This window comes from Corvus kubaryi, unplaced genomic scaffold, assembly GCF_017639235.1.
Source record: "Corvus kubaryi isolate FWS band 111438036 unplaced genomic scaffold, C.kubaryi_AGA036_p1.0 76, whole genome shotgun sequence".
Classification (NCBI taxonomy): Eukaryota; Metazoa; Chordata; class Aves; order Passeriformes; family Corvidae; genus Corvus; species Corvus kubaryi.
Genome location: NW_024582063.1, coordinates 11,192,498 through 11,212,395, shown reverse-complemented (window position 1 = coordinate 11,212,395; position 19,898 = coordinate 11,192,498). Strand labels below are relative to the sequence as shown.

Sequence of the window (19,898 nt, the reverse complement as noted above, 5' to 3'; positions counted from 1 at the left end):
CCGCGCCCGCACCTGCGAGCGGCATCGCCGGGGGGGACGCGCGTTCCGCCGCGCTCCGCTCCGCTCCTGCGCGGCCGCTGGGGCGCCCGCGGCGGCGTCTCTCCCGCTGTCCCTCCCTCCCTGCCTCCCTCCCCGCCCGCTGCCCGCCCCGTCGCCGAGCGGGAGCCGCCAGCGGTGCGCGCAGAGCCGGAGCCGGGGCAGCCGCTGCCGCCCGCGCTGCCCCCCGCCTCGCCGCTCTGCCCTGCCCGCCGTTCCCCTCCTCCGTCCCGCCCAAGCCATGAACTTTGGCCGCGGTCCCTCGGTGGTGTTGAACGTCGGGGGCACCCGGTACTCCTTCTCCCGGGAGGTGCTGAAGGATTTCCCGCTGCGCCGGGTGAGCCGCCTGCACGGCTGCCTCTCGGAGCAGGACGTTCTGGAGGTGTGCGACGACTACGACCGGGAGCGGAACGAATACTTCTTCGACCGGCACTCAGAGGCCTTCGGCTTCATCATGCTGTACGTCCGGCACGGCCACCTGCGCTTCGTGCCGCACATGTGCGAGCTCTCCTTCTACAACGAGATGATCTACTGGGGGCTGGAGGGCTCCCACCTCGACTACTGCTGCCAGCGCCGCCTCGACGACCGCATGTCCGAGACGTGCACCTACTACGCGGCGGAGGAGCCGAATGGCGGCCTCGAGGGCAAGGGCCGGCGGCCACCGGGAGCCGAGGGCGGGAAGTGGCTCGAGAGGATGAGGAGGACTTTTGAGGAGCCCACGTCTTCCGTGGCCGCCCAGGTCCTGGCCACCGTCTCCATCCTCTTCGTCATTGTGTCCATGGTGGTGCTGTGCGCCAGCACCCTGCCCGAGTGGCGGGCGGCGGAGAATCGCAGCGTGGAGGAGCAGAGCAGGTACACAGCAGAGTCAGTGAGGGAGCCCTCAGGGTAGGAGGATCCTTTATTTTCCCGCTGTCCGGTCCCCGTGTGTCCCGTCCAGTGTGTCCTTCCTGCTCCTTGTCTTGACGGTCCGTGGCAGTAGCCGCCGCCGGCGGAGATCGTCTGCGCGCCTTGAAACTCCGGCCCTGAGCTGGAGGCCGGGGAGGGATGTCGGAGTGTCGGGGGAGTGGCGCTGCTCCGCATCTCCGGCTCCCACCGGGCTCTGCCGGGCACCCGTGGCCCCGAGCGCAGGGGACGGGCGGGGGACGCCCGGAGCGGCCGCGCTGCAGGCGGGCCGGGGCCGGCGGCAGGCTCGGGTCTGGGCAGGCTGGCACGGAACGGGGCCATCGGGATACGGCTCCTATTCGCAGTGAGGGTGCCCCTCCGTGCAGGATCTTGGAGCTCTTATTGCCCCCTTTAAGGAGACACGGGACCACGTAGAGAACTTCAGCCACTCGGAAAATCAATTTAGGCCTTACGATTGTGGAAAAAAAAAGAAAATAACCCCCCAAAAGAATGCAATTCCGTTGTCCTTTCCTTTGGGAAAAGACCAATCCTGTAAGTACTCTGCATGTATTCGTTCAGGTCCTTCTGCTGGAGCAGATCCAGTGCCTGTTACGATTCTGCTCTGGTAAAATCTTGTATGTGGGAACAGCCTTACCCCCCCTCCTCCCTTTCTATCTCAGATTCTCTATGTGGGGAACATAGGAGATGATCAAACTGCACATTGAGCTCTTGCAAATGCATCATTCAAGCGCCCCAGTGTATGAATGTAACAGATGTTTACATTTCCTTTAATATCCTTTAAGCATAATAAACATTGCAAAACAGTTGCAGAAAACAGGGCATGGGGTATAAGACTCATTCCTGAGCCTTACTAGTAGGAACAAACCTTTTTCCATCTGCTTGTGACCTCAGATTAGGGTTATATTGATGCAACTCTTGCACTCACTCTTCTGTTCCCTCTCTCTCTCCTTCCTCTTCCCTGTTTCCTGGAGAACAAAAGTGAGACCAGTCTTGTAGAATTTCTCCCATAAATAAGACTGACATATAAAGAAAGAAGTAAACATTTCTGGTATTTGCTAGCTTCTCCCTTCTTTTAAAACAGACAGGATATTCAACAAAAAGTTTTTAGCTTCTGCTCTGCTAAAAGGGCACTACAGTGAAATTGCAGCCTTGTCATTATGAAATCATCATCTTTTACCATAGAGTTAATTGGAACGTGATATATTATATCTTAGTAGCCAGATTAATACCTTGGAAAGTATTTTCATAGTTTCCATTAGCTTAATGGAAAACTGTACCTGTATTTCTCATTGTAGTTGAGCCAAAGAATTAATTCTATGAACAAAAAGAAGGCAGATGCAGTTTGAGAAGCTGTTGATTCCTGATTCAGATATGTCAAAAGAAGGTCCTAGAGGTTCCTCCAGTTAAAACACCTTACTTTAGCTTTGCAAGGTTATTTCAAAGAGTAGATTCTGCGGCTGACCTCTCTGTACAGCAGCAAAGAGCTGAGATACTCCCAAGAGGCACAGGAAAATAGATGCAACTACATAGCATTAACCACATCAGTCATGTCTTTGTTCACATCTTCATGGTGGGGGAATCAACAACAAGTTTTCTCATACTGAAAGAGTTCAGCTTGCATTCAGCTTGCATTCAGCCATGGCATAGGATGTGTAATTTTTATTTTATAGTGCCTTTGTCTTCAAGATCATAATATCACTCTTCTGAGCAATTGCAGGTTGTGTAACAAGTGTTAGAAGGATTAGGTCCTAAGTACTTGTAAGATGCACTATAGCCAAACAGTTCCCAGGGCAGTGAGGGCTGCTTTTAGAACCAAAAGGACGACTACCAATAATGGGGTGAGTTTCTTCTGTACCAGTTATAGTAGTCCATGTTATTGCAACAAAAAATAGAGATAACTAAAAGTAGCAGCTGGAAAGTTTCTACCCGTGTCACAAAAGTCTGTCACATATAAGCACCAGTATAGACTGGGTCATTTAACCCATGCACCCTGACTGCACAGGAACTGATCCCAATCTGATGGCAAACACACGGAAAACAGACAAAATGTGCACCTCTCTGTCCACAGGTGACCACCAAGGTGGAGCCACTCCTCTCTTTTTTGCACATGCTGCATCGTTGCTAAAAAGCCTGTTATAGCTAGAAGAAACAGTGTGTTAGCTACAGTTGCTTTTAAGTGAGTGGTCCAGTTTAGTTATCACTACTTACACATGCCACAGGATTGTATCTAACATGTCCAGTTGTCATCTGAATTTATTTTCCTTTATGTGCTTATGATTTCTTTTGCTTGTAGTTATTTCATTTAAAATTAATTGGGTTTGCAAAACCTAAGTAGCTAAGTGGCTTCTTTGAAAGTCTGACCACAGAAATCCCATGGAAGTTTCTGGGATTGCATACTCTGGCAATACAGTCCCTCTTAGCTGAGAAGGCTTTTAAGAGTCTGTCCACTTGTTTCTGACACATTTAAAAGTTTGAAACCAAATTCTGTCTTGTTTATCAAACAATGTTCCTCATCAAAATAAAGAGATTCTATCTAACATAGTAATAGAAAAATTTGAATTTTTTTTCCCAAGAGAAATTGTTACATTAATGCTGTACACAAGTGAGTTTTGACTTGCATGGCACTGTAATACTAGTATGAAGATTGTACACTATTCCAAAAATGTATTTTGAAAAGTTTTAGGAGTGAAAATTGAATGGGCTAATCTAGAAATCCTTAGGCTGTAGATTTGGATGTAATCAGTTATTCAGCTCAGCATAAGCCACGGAGGTGAGGTGAGAACCACCTCACAAAACCCAGCAACTCTGATATTTTCAGTCTCTCACAGTAAGCCTCCCTGCCTTTGCCTCAGTGTGCTATGTCAGAAAGGTGGCACATGGATAATTTCTGTGGCTGACTCCCATGGTAACCATTCCCAAGACTGCTTTGGACAGCCGTAGTGAAAGCAGCTGACCAGCAGTGTGTCTCCAGTTTACCTGGACATCATCTCAGCAAGTGAGGGGGTCACTAACTCTGGCATTTACAAAATCAGCCTCTTTAATGAGGTTTGCAGTGAGGGTTACTGGTGCTGCCAGCTAACACCAGCTGTGTTTGTTTTCCTTGTATGAACACCTCTTCAGCAGAAGAGGAATCGAGTCCACCAAACTTTTCTCAGAAACCAGTGCGTTGTTATGCCTTTTCAGGGTGACCACACTCTCAAAGGATGAACAGCTATGGCTATTTCTGATCCCTTGTGATAACACCCTTTAGAGGGCAACAGAGAACTCCACGAGTAAGCTTTTTTCAAGGAGAGATGGATGAGGAATCTGACCTCAGAATTTCACAGATATTACAGACACTGAAATATAATTCCCTGATTGCAGAGGGGTTGCCTTTCCTAGGCCTGTTCTCAGGATAAGGGATGAGTTATTAAATTTATTTCATTCTAAGATTTTTGCTCCTTTCCCTGCCTTGGCAAGTTCCACTTACGAGAGCTAAAGATTTGCATTAGATTTGCAGAGTTTAGGAGCAGACAGCAGGAATGCCTTCTGTTGCTTCTGGCAATTTCAAGTCATCTTTGCTGTCCTCTGAACTGTGCCAACAGATGCATACTGTGAGTCTCTGCTCAGGGACCTGTCCATACACTGATTGGGAGCGCAATCTTCTAGGGAGAGCTTCTTGAGCCTGTAATAGGAAATCACTTGAAGCTGCTTGACTTACTGACAGCATAGTTCTATCTACCTGCCTTAAAACTATTTTTCTAATGCTAAATACGAGTAGCTTGTTAGCAGTAAGAAGAGATGGTTGTCCCCTTTCCACTTAATAATTGTGATTAAGTTTGTACTGAAGTAATCACTGACTTATCAAGCCTACATGATTGCTGTGTTCTTAAGCAAAAGCAAATAAACACCATAGTTTCTCCAAACAGCATCTCTCATCAAGTGCCAGTGAGCTTTTTTAATCTCTGCAAAATATCAGCCTAAAAAATTGCATTTGAATTTTAGACATACAAAAATTATTATTCCTTCATAGTGGTGGAATTTCAGAACACCTGAATGTTCATGTTCAACATCTCTTCAAAAAACAGTAGGAACTCCTTTTCTGGACGAGATCTAACTTGAATACCACATTTTTGCTAGGCTAAAACAGTGGGCTGAAGGTAAAGAATGGAACTACGGACCTAGGTTAAAAACACAGACATGGATTCTATTGAATTTACCAGCTCTTTGAAAAATAGAGGTGAAATAATGAACAGCTATATATCACTGCCTGAGCACAGCAGAGCCTTAGACTCACCAGGATTAGGTGCCAGTCGTGTTCAACACATATGGAAAAGATGCTGAGGATCTCAGGGCTCAAGATGTTTGTACTCAGGTTTCCCCTTCAGCTATGAAAGGGATTTGCCCCTTCGCTGAGGACTGCTGGGTCATTACAGCCTCCCACACAAAGCACCAGGGTTTAATGCATGACAACATATGATTCCTACCAAAGCAGGGACAGAATGGAAAAAAAGCCAGCAGGGTTTTTACTTCAGGGAAACTAGCTGTTCTGTGGCATTTACTCCACAGTTTGTAGTGGGAAGGAAGCCCTTGATTTCTAAAGGATTGAAAAACCCCGAACATTTGCTGAAATCACTTAGGAATCTTCCTGAGCAGGAATTTTATCATTCTGGCTACTGCTTGGACATTTTTCAGGTTTAATGTGCTTTACATGGAAATAGGCTTTAGCGACAATTTAACAAATCAGTGCTGACAGACTTTAATCTTTAATCCTGTCATATACTGTCTTTAATCATATCATCTGTTTTCCTCATGTATCCTGTTGCTGTGTATGTTTTATTTACAAGCTTAATAGATAATAGTGCCACTAAGGAATATTTTGGCTCGATTTCAACCAGCTCACCGGGGTTATTGAAAGTATACAAATTTGCAAGATGGCAAGAATATTGCAAGAGGCAAAGAATATTGCTAAGTTGAAACAATTCTAAGATAGTTACAACATGGGGTTTTTTTTTGTAATAACAAACTAATCTTGTTAGTGTTTGAAAAAAATTACTTCTGAAGTGGTTTAACTCATTGTACATAAAGTAGCTTATTCTGAGAGAAAGTTATCATATGGAACAGAAAAGCGAACAGTGATGGGATTACAGGAGGAACAAGGCTTGCAAAGGCTTGATTTTCCATTTATGGACAAAAGACTCATTAGGGCAATCTTGAAAGTCTGTTAAGTGTCAAGCAGCTTAAAATTTTAGGACGAAAACCCTCTTTCATGTGCTTAGGTCTGGGACAATGAACAGTAAGTTGGAGCAGAAATAGCCTGTAACTGAATAAAAATTAGGACTTAGTATTTTCTCTGATTATTTATAAAATTTGTGGGGAATCTTCAAGGAAACATTTTATAACTTTCTTTTTAACTACCCCTCTCCTTTTTGGATACCAGCTATTTTAAAACTGAAAAAACACAACTAACCGAAAACTGTGATGAAAGATTATAAAATAGGTACTGTATTTTTACCAAAAAAAGTCACTATTTAATTATATCATTATAGATTTTAATACAGCATTATTCTAAACATAGGCAATAAAAGCAATCTGTCCTGTGAATATCCAGAAAATATTTTAAGAATTGATTATGGAAAACACATATACTTTAGTCTTCTGAGTACATGCCTTTTATTTAACTTCATACTCTGTTAAGTTCTCTTAAGGATTAACTGTTAAAATTGCTTTCCTTATTAGATGTTTTTATCCACTAATAAGGTTAACTATAAGGATAAGTCACTGCAAGAAGAGGAGACTTGATCTGAAAGTGGAAATGTAGAATGTAGCACTCCAGATTTCCCAACATGCCAGAGGTTTCTAGTTTTTCTCACCAAAGCACTCTTTTGTGTGATTCACCAGTACTGCCAAAATCCATCTACACAGGCAAAAAAGGAGTGACAAGAGAAGAAAAATGAAAAATGTTTCACTGACGGCGGAAAAGTAAGTAGAGGAAGGAAAAAAATAAGGGACACCCTTCTTCATTATCTTCTTCCCAGCCAGGAGAAAAAAAGATGGATGCAAAATGGGGAAATGGAAGTGCAAGTTATGACGGAGTGGCATTAACGTATCCCCCACTGCCTTGATCTTGCTTTGTCATTTTTGCATCAGTGACGTTCCTTAGCTCACTTCAAATCCATTCTACAATAAAATACTTCTTCAGTCCTTCCTACTGAAGTATAACTGATTTACAGTATTTCTTGTCCCAGGAACTGCCAGAGTAAAACTATGGATTGATCATATTTCATGGACTTTTACTTGTACAACTATTCCCCAAAGTTATATGACTACTGAACCAATGTTGATCCATAAAGAAAATTTCTACTGTATCACAACGATCAGGACTTAACTTCCTTTCAGCTCAACTCAGAGATAACCTGTCTAAGGGGTGACAAAATGGAGGAGTCATGTTTCTGACATTATCAGGGCATCAGGAGGAAATACCAAGTGAAAAAGCTTTAAATTGTATAATTAAAAATTTCTTTTTCATTTAAATCCTTCATATCATAGAATACAGACAACACTACCAGAGAAATATCATAAAATGTAAAGAAATAGCCTGTTGGAATTGTTGAACATTCCTGGCTGCAACTTTCTATCCATATACAATTTTTCTTTTAATCATTGCATGAGATCTCAACTAGCCAACATCTAAGTACATTTAGATGTCATTGGTTTGTCCATTACCATGATATTGCTGTTTGATTTTATTGGGAAAGTCTTAGGTATTTCCTCATCATATGTAAAAAGGGTTTAAGTAAACTTACCCATTAAGCTTTTTTTCTTGATTTTTTTTCAAACATAAAGGAAGTTTTCAAAAGCTTAATTTCTAAGCGAACACCTGATTCTTAAGAGCAAACTGAATTTCAAAGGTCTTTCCATCAAAAGGTACTAACATGAACTAGTGTTCTACAAGCCCTTTGTGAAAAAAGACCACTTGCTTACAGAACTTTCATTGTTATTCATGAAAAAAGAAAAACACGGTCCAATTTTATGTGAAGAAATAAGTAATCAATTTATGTTCATTTAAATTTACTTGGCTAAAATTACAATGCACCTTATGACTTTACATCAAGTCATTGTTACTGTTTCTTCTAATTTTAGCTTAAAACTAAAAAGAATAAACAAAAAATTAAATTAATAAAAAATAAATAAAATTTTAATGTGTAAAACTTCTATGAAAAAGTTAGTTTGTAGAGTCTGTAATTACATCAGTTAGAGAAGAATACGGTCTTTCTAACAGGCCACTGTCTTAACAATAGATTTCAGAACTGGTAAAAAATTATGCAGATGTGTTAGGGAAGAAAAATTTTAATTTTGAAATGACAGTTGGATTATCACTTGCAAATCAGTATGTTTCAACAGACACTACCTTGTTAAGAGTCCTTGCAGTACTGAAAAAGCTCTGGTTGTATTATTTTCTGGCAGTATTTTTGAATCTCTGATCTCACACCACTTTGGTTTCAGAGCTGTTGGTATGAGAAGGTATCAGTGATGGTCTTTTTCTTTGCTCAGACTGTTGGTGAAAAAGATAAATGGGGGTAAAGATTAGCTTCCATGCCCTCACGTATTACAAAAAGTGAGCACAGTCTGAAATCTTAGGGAGATTTGTGACCACATGCACAACAGTTACTAAATAATCTCTGAGCGACATTTTTATCTTCTGTTTCTACCTTCCACCAGTTTAAAGTTGAGATATTCTCAAGTCTCATTCAATGCACTGGGACTTCAAAATATTTAAGAGCATACTGAAATCCCCTTCCAGGATTTCTTCTGCATTGGGCAAGAAGATGATCTTGCCTATTACCTTAACACTTGGTTACCTTGATATTATTGCTGCAATGTAGTTTAGGTGGAGTTACATTTAAAGCAAAAGAGAAAATTCAGTAATGCAGAGCATAGTGGTAAATGGGAGGCCACAAGCTTAGCACTTTATGTATGCACTAATGAAAAATAAAATACATCTGTATTTAGTGGTAATATCTATATAGTTGTGATATGGTTCTAGGTTAGACCCTGTTTGGGATGCAGATCAGGTAGACTGGTTTAGGTGTGTTCCTAAAGAACAAATTTGCATTAATTACCCAATGCAAATACTTATTCCTGCTTACTCCATCTGCACTTCCATTTTAGTTTAGCAGTCTGGTTCTATACATTGCTGTTCATAACCAGACAGTTCACTGATCTACAACCCTTGGCATTCCCAAGTGGATCAGGCCTCACAAACTTAAAAAAATAAACAAAAATTTTAAAAATCCCCCAAAACTCAATGAGCAAAAAAACCCACCAAAACCCCAAACCCAGCTCTTCTAGATAAGGTTACATATTGGCATTGGTGTCCTACCGTCTCCTGTAGGGCTCCAGTTTTTGCAGGCATATTTGCCTAGTACTATGATTAGTAGCAATCCATAATTCAAAGAAAATGATCAGTGAGTGAGTTTTTCAGCAATTATCAGTTTAAACATTCACTAGACTCTCAGGTTAATTGCTGAAATCCAGTGCCAGCTGCAGGATAAGGATGGCATGGCTTTCTGTTTGTTGTCTGTGAAAGTCCAGGTGTCACTTTGGTAATATCTGTGAACAAACCAAACATCCCCTGAAGCCTTTGCACAGAGCATAAATACTGTCTTTGTTTCTTTTGGCAGGATAATTGAAGCTATCTGCATAGGCTGGTTCACTGCAGAATGCATTGTGAGGTTCATCGTCTCCAAAAACAAGTGTGAGTTTGTCAGAAGACCTCTCAACATCATTGATTTGCTGGCAATTACTCCTTACTACATCTCTGTTCTAATGACTGTTTTCACAGGGGAAAATTCACAGCTTCAGAGGGCTGGAGTCACCTTGAGGGTCTTAAGAATGATGAGAATTTTTTGGGTGATTAAACTGGCCCGTCATTTCATTGGCCTTCAAACACTTGGTCTGACTCTGAAGCGTTGTTACAGAGAGATGGTGATGCTACTTGTCTTTATCTGTGTTGCTATGGCAATTTTCAGTGCACTTTCACAGCTTCTTGAAAATGGGCTGGACTTGGGAACAAAGAATAAGGATTATGCCAGCATTCCTGCTGCTTGTTGGTGGGTGATCATCTCGATGACCACAGTTGGTTACGGTGACATGTGTCCCATCACTGTACCAGGAAGGATTCTTGGAGGAATTTGTGTGGTTAGTGGCATCGTTTTATTAGCCCTGCCTATCACTTTCATTTATCACAGCTTTGTGCAATGCTACCATGAGCTCAAGTTCCGATCTGCTAGGTACAGTAGAAGCCTCTCTGCTGAATTCCTAAATTGACCCAACTTGCATTCTGTTGTACTTACTTGCTAAGCTTTGTCTTAGAAGAGAATGGCGGAAGGTCCCTTCGTGTGTCCTCCTTGACTGGATGGTCCTGTGGAACAACATTCTCACCAGCCTGGAGAAAGCCCGTCACCATTCAGACAGGAAGGATGTCCATCTGCCTTGAGCACCTTGCAAGGAGAGGGAGTGATGTTTCAAATTTGAGAGAACAAAATTAACAAAAGAGGATTCAGAAGTCCTCAACCAGACCAGTTTGGTGTTCAGTTTGCCTTCCCACAAAAAAACAGAACAAAAAATGGGCTTAACACTGAGATCTGTCATTCCTGTAATTATATCCTAAACCATTCTAAGCAACGTGTAGCAGAAGTTTTTCAAAGATTTCAATATTAAATGCTTCACAGAGGCATTGATAGCTTTTTGCCTGAAGTATCTCCACTTTTAACTCAGATAACCAAATTATATATTGAAGGAGAATCACTGCTACTTTTATGCTTTGCAACAAAGTAGAGCTGGTTCTGTGACTCAGGAAAGATGAAGGATATGGGTCTGTAGGACAAAAAACCCTTGAGGCCTGATTCTGATCTTTGAGGAAGCACACAAATCTTCTGTAAACCAGTAAATTCAGTGGCATTTCTCTGAATTTGAGAGTTCACAAAGAAGTGCAAGAAGTGAACCTCTAAATGTTTTAAGCAAGGACTTCTTTAGGTCACAATTAATTTCTTCTCTAGAACCCAATTGTAAGTAGAAGCAAGTATTGTATTCTATAAAGGTCAGCAGAAGAAATCAGGGATTGATATATATATTTCCTGGTAGGTTAGTGGGGGAGCTCTCCAAATTTTACATGCTTTCAGTTCAACTCCATCCACCTGAAGTTACATACTCAAGCACAGATTTTCCCTCCCTGACCTCCTCTGTGCCCCACATATCTTAAACATAGATACCATAGTGAAAGTTCTCTTAAGACAAATTGTAACATTCCATCATTTGAAGCGGCCTGGAGCAAGCACTGGAAAACAAGAGTACCTGCTCCCTGTCAGGTAAGACTCTTCATCATCTTAAATTCTGTAATCCTTACTGAAGGATCCACCTCAATGGAAGTCTTAAAAACAACTGTAAAAAGCCCAGAGCATACCAAAGAAAGTAAAATATAGAAGTGTGAGTTGCACTTGGCAAAATGGTGTATTCTTCAACGTTACTAGAAAATGAAAATGAATCGAGTTAGGTTCTGAAATATTGCTCACTACATTTCTTGTGTAGTTCTGCTTAATAGCGTTGTTCAGTATAATTCTGAAAGGCTGCTATGTAGAAATGTGCAATTAGATACTAAAACACATTAAGGTACAGCTTTACAAATTTGGGTACCAATAAACATCAACAGGGAGCTTTCATGCTAACATGAAAGTTCAGAGTCATCAGCACAGCTGAAGTTTGTGTGCTTGCCTGAAAATACTGCATTTACTCTTACTGTGCTGTAGAGGCATCTTTTATACACGTAATTGTGAAATGAGTACCACCTAGAAACACTTCTCTGGAATTGCTCACTCAAGTAAACCTGCTACATTGATCAGTAACCGATACATTGAAGGTTCTACCCTGAGACCTGAAAGAATCATTATCATTTTAAGTGGTCTTAGTCTTAAGTAGTCTTAAAGAATCACATTGCAAACACAATTTTTCTGAAGACCTGGAAAGAACTTTAGTAGCCTTCCTACAGACAAGCTTGACTTTCCCTTCAAGAATCCATTGTTAAGTACTGTTACAGCCATACCTCTGTTTCTTGCCACTGGTGTGTTCAGAAGGTTAGCTCTGTAGTTCCCTACACTGCTATATTTATGCCTTTTCTATCAAAATCATGTTGCTCAGAAACCTGCTCCAGGATTCCACAGAGAGGTGAATATGAGATCAGCAAAAATTTCTTTCTTAGGTGAGATTCACAGCTGATGTTAGTTAGGCAAGTAGTGACTCCAGAGACACTTAGATGTTTTACACCAGTGGAGATGCTGGCTCTGTATTCCTGCATGTGTACCTATATATATATCCTGCATATATTATATATTATAGTCAGTTGAAATGTTTGGGGGTTTTTTTATTCCTCACAAAAAATTTCCTCCTTGACAAAATTAAAATTTCAGACTTTAGTCCAAACACAGATGTTGAAGAAAATGACATTTTCATCTTCTAATGAAAAGTTATTTTGACGGTATCAAAACCATTTCTAAGGAGAAAATTGCAGGGTTTTTTCTATTTTGCTTTTTTTTTTTTCTCTAGGTTAAAAATACCACATAAGAACTTAGCCCTACAGATTTTCATGTGCTGTTTTTAATGTGTGGGAAAAATACTGTTTGTCATAAAACTCCTTAAATCGTACTTAGTCTTTTGTCCATGTATTGTATTTACCAAACCAATACTCTGAGATACAACCCTCTTCCACAAAACACCCAAGCCATCATCATGATGACGATAGCTTAAAATCCGTACAGAATGTGAATATAAAGTATGTTGCAATCTTGATTTCAAGACAACATAAAATGTGTTTCAGCACTACCTAGAAATCTAATCTTTAGATGCCTCTAGAAAGGAAAAATATAAATTAATGCACATAATAACTTGTGAATACCAATTTGCACCATGAATCATTTTGCATAAGCAATTAAGGACAGGAAGTTTTCAATGATCCAGGCTATATATGGTATACAAATAAAATGTTTCATACTTTATGAAGTGTTTTTCAGATAAGAATCCTTTCCCAGTGTAAAAATATAAATCTAATGAAAATAACTGTGTAAAGGAGTAAGTCTGTGGAGATTGTCCTATTATGTTTTTTTGAACAGTTTGTGTTCAATTTTTATATGGCAAAATGTGAACAGAATGACCTGATGTATTTTTTAATTTGAGTTATAATAAAATATTTTCAAACTGCTGTATATAAACCCACTATGGAGAGATCCTGGGGTGGGGTTGTTGTGGGTTTTTGTTTGTGTTTTTTGTTTGTTTGTGGGGGTTTTTGGGTTAGTTTTTTTCTTTCTCTTTTTATTGTTGTATGGTTATCAGTGTGTAGACTTTAGTTTCCTTACAAATCAAGCTGAAATAAAGTAATCTTCATGGTAGCCTTAAGCCAGAATTTTATAGGGTAAATAGGATGCCTGACTTCTAGTAATATATATCATCTTATTTTCAATGGACCAGTGGGTTTTTTTAGTGAAACTTTACAAAATATGAATTATATGTGTAGTCAAAAATAAGCATATTTTTAAACAGTTGAAACTGTTTCGTTAAAATTTTCTGGAGACCATGTTTTATGCAGACATGGTGTGCAGCACTCTATTTCAAAGTACAGCATTTCAAAGCAAAAGCCAAGTGAAGACAAGCTGGCTCATCTCTAATCATTGCCAGTTTGAACCCTATACAATAAAAGACTTCATGGGCAGTTTCTCTTGGAAACATTCACATCTGGAACAAATTAGATGAAATACAAATAGAATAAAACTGAAGAAAAATGAAGACACACTGTACAATTGTGATCCAGCACTTTGGTTCATCTAAAATGGAAACCAAAGTTAATGAGTTTTGAACTGCCATTCAACTGCCACTGTTTGCTGGCAGTAAAGGTTAATCATACATTATATACTCAGTTCAAACCCTAGGACTGATTTATTGGGAACTATATATTGGCTGTAATCCTTCAAAGTACTGTGTGTCACTTAAAAGCACTTGATTGTTAATGAAGTCACTGAAATGGAAAGCTCTCTAGGGTATTTTTCTTCTACAGTTCTACATGAAGCATCATCCCAAATATCACAATGAATGGAAGATTATCCTTTTCCTTGATGTAAAGCTTGAAAACAATATTGTCTTGATGAGTACCCACCAAAAAGAAAATTAGTTTGGTTGACTGATGATACTAAACAGTCTTATCAGCATAGGGATGAGCCATATAAAAATGTGATATTAATCCTTATTGTACAGTGGCTTATACTGGTGTGCATAGCAGCAAGTTTGAGAAAGATTAAAATGCTGTTAATGCAAGATTCCTATCTTGATATCCATGTATTTAAAAGAAAAGGCACCGCTTTTTCATATCATGTATGCAATTCATACCTCTAAAGGAACTGGTATTTCTATTCCAAAGTAAAACTGAAGTCCTTGTGGGTTCAAAACAATGGCCCCTTCCCTTTTGGGTAACAACTACAAAAATCTTACCAGATCTGAATGCCTTCCAGGAAGTGGACATATGCACACAGCAGCCAGCTAAATTCAGCAGCCAAACCCTGCCAGTTTCCTGGGAACCAGCATAACGAACAAGGTCTGCTGTGCTCTGAATTTTATCTCACCTAAGAGGTTCAGGATCACTTGAAATTTTTAGAACTATTATTTCAGATGAGCTGCTAAGGAGACACTTGCTGGAAAGTTAAATAAGCTATGCATAGTAAAGAAAGATGCTGCTTTATTAAAAAGTTTTCACTGATTCTAAAAAAGGAAACTGGCTCTCATTTTCTGTTATTTGTCTGTAAAAGCAAACATGCAGGTCAGGATACGTGATGATAGTTAAACTTGCTACATAAAACAAATCCCTGTTTAAAATACAGAGACTTAGTGTGAAAAGTCTTCCAGCTTTGCTAGAGCTGTAACAGCTTCCAGTAGCCAAAGAGCTGGCCCAGCCCACATGGAAAAATAACAAGACACTGGTCTCATAGTAAAAACGTTCAACACAAATTAGGGAGTGTGTTTCAGATGACAGACAGGTTAAGCATCAACAAGCTGCACAACGAGCAACCAAGACAGACAATCTGCGTGACAACAAATGTTAAGAGCACAGAAGATGAATCTGTGGTCAAATCAATAAAATTTGAATGTTTGCAACTACGCTTTTTAGAGTCCTTTATTCTTTACAAATGCAAAGGTTTATAATTTCATAGATCCCTCGTTTTATATATTGTCTGGTTATCTGTAAAGAAAAATGTACTCTATAATTTGAAAAGGTAATAAATGGGGGGGCTTTATGGGAATACATATTTAAATAGATAAAATAATGTAATAAAATTTGCTGGTCTTGTTGCTATATTTCATGGACTAGTGGTCAAAACACAAATGTTTATAAAATGTGTTCTTTTAAACAAGTAAATTCTATGGCTATTCATATTGGTACTGTACCTCTGCAAAAACTTCTTCCTTTAACAATTTTTGGCTACTGAGAAGTCTGCCATTTAGAACCCAGGAGTTATCATCAATATAAAATTTGAATATTTGATCCAGAAGTCTGAAGCAAAAATTAAAATTAAACATCCACAGGGTTATTCTTCAGTAAGATATGAAGATCTATCATAACTATGGACTGTAGAACTGTCAAAACAAAATGAAAAGCAGCCATGTAACACATATATTATTCCTCAGGGATTATTTTTAAAAACAAATCCAGAAAAATTGACTGAATTTGGCTTCAAGTCCACTGATTTTTTTTATATTAAAAAAACCCCCAAACATCAACACAGTGTAAATTCTGGAATGTCAACACAACCAGAGATTTCAGCAGTGCAATCCTTGCATTACTGTGAATGGATCTGAGACACTCTCTTGATGCTTTAAATGCAGCCATTTCAAAAGTACTTCCACAAAAAAGTACTTCATAACTAGTGTTCTTGTAAAAAGAAAAGGTTGAATATTTTAAGAGATCACTGCATTACAAACTATTCTGGTATCAAGCCTCTGCATTATTATGAGAATGAACAGACTTTTCATTTAGAAACCATGAGCATTTTTAGTTCTGTTATTTATTAGTTTTGCATAAAATCAGTCAGCAAAGGAACAGAAGAAGTAAAGCAGATGTCCACATAGTCATAGAAGTATGTTTTAGAAGTGTTTTTCCTCAAAGGACTTCTAAAATATTTGGAAGCAGAAGGGTTTTTTTAATGTTTAAACACAGTTATTGTTTTGCAGATATGCTCAGCACTTGCACCTTCCATCAATTTGAGATACAAAATGTAAAATGCACAGAACTCCCCCAAATAAGATTGATTCTTTCTGCCTTGGGGAACATTTTTTACATGTTTTTGCCATAAGACTTTTGAAAAGAAAACACTAAAGAAGATCATTAAAATCTAGGAAATCTAGAACTTGAATATTGGAATTCTTTCCCATGCACTCCACCAATCCTCCACTTCTGCTTTTATATTTTTTGCACTGCTCCTTTACCAATATTGTAGTAACCAGGAGCCACAGAGAGGACCAGTTTTCTGTTGTACTAAGGACTCTACAGCTACAGATAAAAATTGCAATGCTGTTCCCAAAAACCTTACAATTCAATACTGGAACACGATTCAAAGCAGGTAACAGTGCAAGAAAGAAAGATGACATTTCTTGGGAGCATGAGTGTAGCTTATCTATTGAGCCTGATATACTGTTAAGTACTAAGTGTTGAAATACTTTTTTTTTTTCTCCTCAATTCAGAGAGGCTCCCAGAGAATGCAGCACTTAGAAGGCAGCTTTTTCTACATTGCTAAAGGCCTTGTCAGCTGCACTGGCTGTGCCAAGACAGCAGAGTGTCTAACCAGGATTTTTGTCATTAGGGTTTAATATTTGAATTTGATGACATTTGATGGGATATTATGAATGAGTAAAATTGGGGCCATTTATTAGGATAGCATCTTGAATCCTTGATGCTATAAAAGGATGCTACTGTACACATGCCATTAAAGATTAAAAGAGAAAAACAATCCCAACAATGTAATCACTAAGTATAGTCATGCAGAGGCTTACCGAAAGGCAGCACTAACAAAACTACTTAAATTAAAATAAATACAAATCTGGATTCCAGCCAGAGATTCTTGCTCATAGCTCTCAAACTTATATGGATTCCTTGAGTATCCCTGCCTTTGGGTGCAGTGCCTTTACCTCTTTGGTTCTCTGATAGAAACTCAGCCTATAGGTCACAGCAGCCTTTTGTTCTCCATTGACTAAAGAGGCTTAAAAACCAGGTATGTCTAAAAGGAAGAATCTTCTCCAAGGGAGCCAGGTAACCAGCAGTGAATGAAATTTAGCTAAGATGAATTTTGTTTTGTTTTAGAAAATCTGTTTGTCATCTGGGTTATGGAAGACAAAGTCTTGAATGTAAATACCAAGTTGCCCTCAACACAAGACCAAGGACCATGAGCTCATCTGCTCCCCTCTTTAAAGCAGACTCCATCTTCAGCATCTCTATGTTGTTTTCTTAGACCTTTTTCTTTCTGCTTTCACCTAATCCTCACTCAAGAAGCATTAAGGTTAAATATTAACATCCACAGACTGAGGCTGCTGTTACCTTTGCCTTCTCTTCATACAGACTGTCTCATTCACATTTGAAATGCAGTTCACATTACATAGCTTAGAATAAATATCCATACATTTCTCTGTGTCAGTGTAGGACAAGAAGCTCTCTCCTCCTCCACAGTAAATGTCATATATAATGGGAAAAAAACAGTCATGCAAAGCAAAGCTCTTACAAAGAATACAAAATAGTCTAAATCATCCTCATTCCATCCTTGGTCCAGAGTCTTATCCTGGTGCCATCCAAATCCCTTCTCAACTCTGCAGTAAAGAACACCTATCTGCCTTTGGCCACCTGATTCTGCCAACAGGGTGGACTTGAGAGCTGCATTACCAACGGGATGTTGCACTTGCAGATTTGCACTTTGCTTTTTTGATTGATTACTCTAAACTGCTGTTTCTACCAAGAAGCTGTAAAACAAACTGGCCAGACTTGGACAGAACACTTTAAGTGGCTAATCCACTTCCACCAGCATGTAATAGAGTCATGCTCGAAGCAACTACCAGTCTTGGAAACTGTTAGGCTTTCACTGCTGTACTGAAGAAACCAGTTTAATATCTGTAAGGAGACTTGCTATATTTACGTTCCCTGTTTGGAGACTTAGCCCTATTTAGAATTCAGGATTGTCATGTGAACTACAGGAATATTATGGAGAGCAGGTGGAAGACTAATGAAAAAAGGAAATAAGGCAGATGGATAGAGAGAGGTTACAAAAATTAAACCAAACAATGCAAAAGGCTCTGTGCAATGAAGTCCCTTCCAAGTGACTCACTTTCCATCCCATTTCTTTCCCCTTTGGTTTTTATCCTTTTCCTAGCTGCCCCATTTTCTTTCTGCTGCCAGCCACACCAGCAGGCTTCTGTGCTGGCACCAAGTATTACTAAAGCACAGTGCCAGCCCACGTATCTGCTATCACGTCCTGCCCCTTCTTTGCTCTCCTACCTTCATTTCCATAGGCACATTCTTATTTAAATCAAGCATCCTGTCCCTCAAGGACCTGTGCTAAAAGCAGTTCCCCAGGCCACTCATGCATGGCAAGTGTAAACCAACTAATACCTGCCTACTTTGCTAAAAAGAAAACCTTTGACCCATTTCTTTGGATTACACACTGTGACAACAACTTGTATCGCCAACATTTATGATTTACTACTTCCCTCTAAACGTTTTCCGAATGTGTCTCCATGCAGACACAGTCTCTTGGATCAGTAGAATAAGAGAGACTCTGGCACTGTCTTGTGCCACTCAGCAGTTGCTTCCCTTTCTGTGGACTGCTAATGATTACCAGAAAGCATAAGGCATCCACACTAGGGGTGGTCCCAGGGACTGAATTCTGCAGGCAACAGTTCAAAATACACACAAAATTATACAGAGGGCTTTGACTTAAAACCTCCCCAAAAGCCACACTCTTTCCTTTCAGAGACGACCACTGGAAACTCCCATGAAAGTGTGCCATCTCAGCATGGAGAGTCCCTACCCTGCCTTTAATCATGAGAGCTGCTACCCTAAACACAACCTTTTGCTGCTGCCACAGACTGAAGCTGTGGCCAGCACCATGTCAGCCAACTCCTCGTGCTCCAAGGCTGTCAGTAACACATGCAGCAAATGCTCCTGTGTTCAGCTCTGCAACTTGGGTTCCAAAGTGACATCCTTATTCATTTTCTCCTACTATTTTAAAGAAGAACATACTACAAACAATACTTACTATTTTGCTTTTCAAAAAGAGCATGAAACAAAAGCCCAGCTAAAACAATATAAATTTTCTGGGAGACTGGAGCAAGAAGATAAGCACTACAGTTTTCACTGCTCAAATGAGAGATACAGTTCTCCTGAATGAAAAGATAGTCAGCTTGAATGTTACAGTTCAGAGGAAAAATTGATCAAGTCCATTGTAAAAACCTGCAGTTATTTACCCATAGTCATCAATAATCCATAAACTCTCTACTAGGTCTTTTGTTTTCTCCTTATCTATGAGATGTGCAAATCATATTTTATGCTTTTTTTTTAACCAGCTTTAAGAAAGTTTTTTAAACTTTAAGACTGCAGTCATCCAAAAGGGAGCAAAAGGGAACACACATAGATATTGTCCTAAAGGTCAAACTGGTTTATGTGTGAATCAATATCAGCTATTAGATTACACTGAAAGTATATGGAATCTCAAATAAAATGCTTTTAATAGCATTTAGAGACTGTTTCCCTTGTCTCTACTCATGACACTTTCTTGTAAGGCAAGCATGTAATCTCATTACATATCACAGAATCACAGAATATGCTGAGTTGGAAGGGACCCACAAGGACCAAAAAGTCCGGCTCTTAAGTGAATGGGCCACACAGGGATCAAACCCACAGT

The 19,898-nt window shown here is 39.7% G+C and overlaps 1 protein-coding gene and 1 long non-coding RNA gene across 3 annotated transcripts; one reads left to right on the top strand and one right to left on the bottom strand.

The window, feature by feature from the left end:
- Positions 1-140: 140 nt before the first annotated feature.
- KCNG3 (potassium voltage-gated channel modifier subfamily G member 3) lies at positions 141-15,114 on the top strand. 2 transcript variants are annotated; one of them, XM_042051719.1, is made up of 2 exons: positions 141-888; positions 9,603-15,114. In XM_042051719.1, exons 1-2 carry the CDS (start codon positions 278-280, stop codon positions 10,246-10,248), a joined length of 1,257 nt encoding a protein of 418 aa, XP_041907653.1. In that variant the 5' UTR covers positions 141-277; the 3' UTR covers positions 10,249-15,114. The 2 variants fall into 2 exon arrangements, with proteins under 2 accessions (XP_041907653.1, XP_041907652.1); XM_042051718.1 differs by having other exon boundaries at positions 141-921.
- On the bottom strand, positions 12,025-19,898 carry LOC121675894. The gene is made up of 2 exons (XR_006020269.1): positions 19,798-19,898; positions 12,025-12,109 (listed from the first exon to the last, which is right to left on the bottom strand). It is a non-coding gene; the product is annotated as an uncharacterized LOC121675894 (long non-coding RNA).

Coding starts and splice junctions, on each gene's coding strand:
- KCNG3 (XM_042051718.1), top strand. CDS start 278: ATGAACTTTGGCCGCGGTCCCTCGGTGGTGTTGAACGTCGGGGGCACC. Junction 922..9,602: donor TCAGTGAGGGAGCCCTCAGG/GTAGGAGGATCC, acceptor TTCTTTTGGCAG/GATAATTGAAGCTATCTGCA.